Below are 3,861 nucleotides of genomic sequence, written 5' to 3'. Positions count from 1 at the left end.
ACACACACACACACACACACACACACACACACACAGACACAGACACACACACACACACACACTTGAGTCTAATACAGGACAGTATGAGAATTAGGATTTGCTCCGCCCACATCATTTGCACAGAATGTAGGCGTGGCCACCACATAAAGTCCTGTGATGCACATTGGACAATCCAGATAGAAGCTCAGAGATTGGTGCATCATGATCACATGACTACAGAAACTCACCGAAGTCGCACAGTTTGAGCATGTCGTCTGAGCTGATGAGCAGATTCTCCGGCTTGATATCTAGAAAGCCAGAGAGACAGATCTATCCATCATGCATGTGTAATATGTGTCAGTGGACAATAATTAATATTAAATAATATCATTAAAATATATTTTAATCAAATAAAAATATATATTTTAATTGAAATTCTTTAAATTATGTATTTTGTTACAGATGGTCTTATACTTCATTTGACAATGATTCAAATTAAATAATATAATTACAATATAATTTATTATTTTTATTTTATTAAAATATAATTATTAATATTATAATTATTAATATATCATTATTTTATTTTTTTATTTTATTACAGATGGCCTTGCACCACTGCGGACAATGATTAATTAAAATTCAATAATATAATTAAAAGATATAATTTTTTATACATTTTATTAAAATATAATTTATTTTATTACAGGTGGTCTCGTACATTTGTGGACCATGATTAAAATTAAATAATATAAATAAAATATAATGTTTTTTATTTTATTTTATTGATGATTAAAATGAAATAATATAATTAAAAAAAATATGTATTCATTTTATTTTATTAGAATATAATTAATTTTATTACAGGTGGACTTGCACCTCTGTGGATGATGATTAAACGTAAGAAATGTAATTAAAATAGAATGTTTTTTATTTTATTGATGATTAAAATGAAATAATAGAATTCAAATATAATTAAATTTTTTATTTTATTAAAAATGTTCAAATGTATTTTATTACAGTTGGACTTGCACCTCTGTGGATGATGAGTTATACATTTAATTAAAATATAATGTTTTTTATTTTATTTTATTGATGATTAAAACGAAATAACAATTAAAATATAATTAATTTCATTTTTTATTTAATTAAAAATTACAAAATGTATTTTATTACAGGTGGTCTTGTACCTCTGTGGACGATGATTAAAATGAAATAAAATAATCAACATATTCTTAATATAATTTCTTTGGTTGCAGGTGGTCTCGCACCTCTGTGGACGATGTTGTTCTTATGGCACCAGTGGATGGCTTTGATCAGCTGGTAGATGTAGATCCGGACCTTCTCCGGCAGAGCTCCGTTGGGCATGTCCTCCAGCAGCTCCAGCATGTTCTACAACACACACACACGATCATCTCAACAAACCACATCAGGAGAACACAGCCCGAAGATCTCAGCGCTCTCCGTCTCATCTCACCTTCTCCACGTACTCAAACACCAGGTACAGCTTCCTTCGCTGCCGAAACGCCTCCTTCAGCTCCACGATGTTCTCCTGCTTCAGCGTGCGGAGCATCTTCAGCTCACGCATGGTCGTCTCCTTCACCTCCTCATTTTCTGAACCAAGAGCCACGATAAATAAACAAGCATTACTGAAACTGATTTGTCACTTTCAATTAAAAAAAGAACAATGTTACATTCTATCAGTTGTAACACAATGTAAAACATTACTTTTAAAAGTAACCAGTGTTTTTTTGCATTATTTATATATTAATTATAGTTTTTGATTATTAATATTTTGAGTTGAATTTTATTTTATATTTTCAGGTTTAATTTTATTTATTTAATTTTTATATTATTTTTAATTGTCATATTATTTATTTAATTGTTTAATTTAAAAATGCATATATTTTAAGTATTTAAGTTTGAATTTATTTACAGTCAGTAATTTTAGTGCTTCAACTTAAACTTATTTCAAGTATTTCTAATGTAGTTTTTAGTCTAATATTTATGTTATCATTTATTTTATTTCAGTTATTTTAGTATTATTTCTATACTGATTATAGAATTATAGGCTTTTATTTTATATTTTCAGGTTTCATTTTAACTATTTAATTTTCATATTATTTTCATATATTTTTTTAAATTGTCATATTTAATTTTAATTTATTAAATTATTAAATATATTTTAAGTATTCAACTTTAATATATTTTTTATTTTTGTTTTGATTTATTTACAATTAGAAATTTTAGTGCTTTAACAAACTTATTTTAATCACTTCCAATGTAGTTTTTCATCTAATATTTATACCATTTATTTTATTTCACCTTTACTTCAGTTAACAAAAATGATTTTAATAGTTGTTGTTTTAGCAGCATTGGAACAGAGTACAAAGACGTGCAAATTAAAACCTTAATTAAAAACATTTTATGTAATTTGATGCTAACTTGTTTATTTTACATATTTTTTTCTGATACAGAATATTTATAGAACAAATGCTCTTCTATAAAGTTGTAAATAAAAAAGCAAATATAATGCATATCAATTTTTATTCACAATTTGATGATAAATTGTTTATGTTTATCATTATTATTATGATATAGAACAAATGCTCTACTTGGTCTTCAGATTAATACACGTTTATGTGCTTACAGTATCTATAATTAATGCATCCTTATTAATATTCATGAGCTGCATCATGATGTCACAGACAGTCGGTCAGCGGCCGCGACACTAATTCTGGATGTTGGTTTGCTTGTCTGTTCAGCGCTGAAGTAAATCAGGTCAGATGAAGGACTCGCAGCAGCTCCAGTTCAGTTGTTCTGAATACAGATCCTGCAAACAGAAGCTTTTTTAACTCACCTTCACTGTCCTTAAACTTCTTAATGGCCACGATTTCATTAGTCTCCTGCGAGAGAGAAAGAGACAGAACGTGAAGACGAACAACCATTCACAAGTTTGCTGTCAGTAAGATTATTTAGAAAGAACTGAATGTTTTTATTTTATTTTATTCAGTATTATAAATGTTTCCATTTCAAATAAATGCTGTTCTTTTGAACATTCTAAAATCCTGAAAAATAAAATGCATCACAGTTTCCACAGAAATATTGTGCAGCACGACTGTTTTCGTCATTGATAATAATCAGAAATGTTTTTTTACAGCATTTTGCTGTATTTTTTATTAAATAAATGCAGCCTTGGTGCGCAGAAGACTTCTTTCCTCAAATGTTTTTAATGCTAGAGGACTTTAGCAGATGTTTTTATGATTAGCCAGTGAATCCCTCTCGTCACTGACAGTCACTGCTGTTCTTACAGTTCATTTAAAGCTGTGTTCCTAATAAATGTTGAGCAGATGGTTAGCAAACATATGGAGACTAACTCAGTAATCCGCATTTTTACTCACATTATTCTTGGCGAGTGTTTTTGACCGTGTGTGTGTGTGTGTGTGTGAGGGGAACTAAAGGACTCACACACACTCTCTCTCTCTGGCCTATTTTACACTCTCGGTGTCTCTGTATCCTCCCAGCATCCTTCAGTGCTCCAGATTCACGTTTTACAGAAAAACAGACTCCTACAGATGCAGCTGACGCACTGAAATACAGCTCACCAACACTGAGAGCATCAAAAACACGGCGCTGTGTGTTCATACGTGTGTGTTTGCTCCCTCAGGCTGTGTGCTTGCTTATGTTGAACACAAACTGATCACAGGTGCTGCAAACGCTGACGACGGCACATTTATTAACCTCACACACTCACGCAACGACCTCAAACACACACACACACACACACACACACACACACACAACACACACACACACACACACACACACACAAAACACACACACACACACACACACACACACACACACACACACAGCAACCAC

At 31.0% G+C, this 3,861-nt stretch overlaps 1 protein-coding gene across 1 annotated transcript in view; it reads right to left on the bottom strand.

Annotated features, from left to right (window-relative positions):
- The window catches only part of LOC107550146 (cyclin-dependent kinase-like 5), a gene marked incomplete at its 3' end in the record, with an annotated part of 59,589 nt that overhangs the window by 21,111 nt on the left and 34,617 nt on the right, over nucleotides 1-3,861 (bottom strand). Inside the window, exons 4-7 of the mRNA XM_016231373.1 lie at nucleotides 2,840-2,885; nucleotides 1,457-1,593; nucleotides 1,251-1,371; nucleotides 228-287 (exon numbers count right to left, since the gene is read on the bottom strand). Of these exons, the coding sequence (XP_016086859.1) occupies nucleotides 228-287; nucleotides 1,251-1,371; nucleotides 1,457-1,593; nucleotides 2,840-2,885 (364 nt within the window). The remainder of the gene's footprint in view (nucleotides 1-227; nucleotides 288-1,250; nucleotides 1,372-1,456; nucleotides 1,594-2,839; nucleotides 2,886-3,861) is intronic.

The sequence above is a fragment of the Sinocyclocheilus grahami genome, unplaced genomic scaffold (assembly GCF_001515645.1).
Source record: "Sinocyclocheilus grahami isolate Dianchi unplaced genomic scaffold, SAMN03320097.WGS_v1.1 scaffold389.1, whole genome shotgun sequence".
NCBI lineage: Eukaryota > Metazoa > Chordata > Actinopteri > Cypriniformes > Cyprinidae > Sinocyclocheilus > Sinocyclocheilus grahami.
This window is presented reverse-complemented; position numbering and strand designations above follow the sequence as displayed.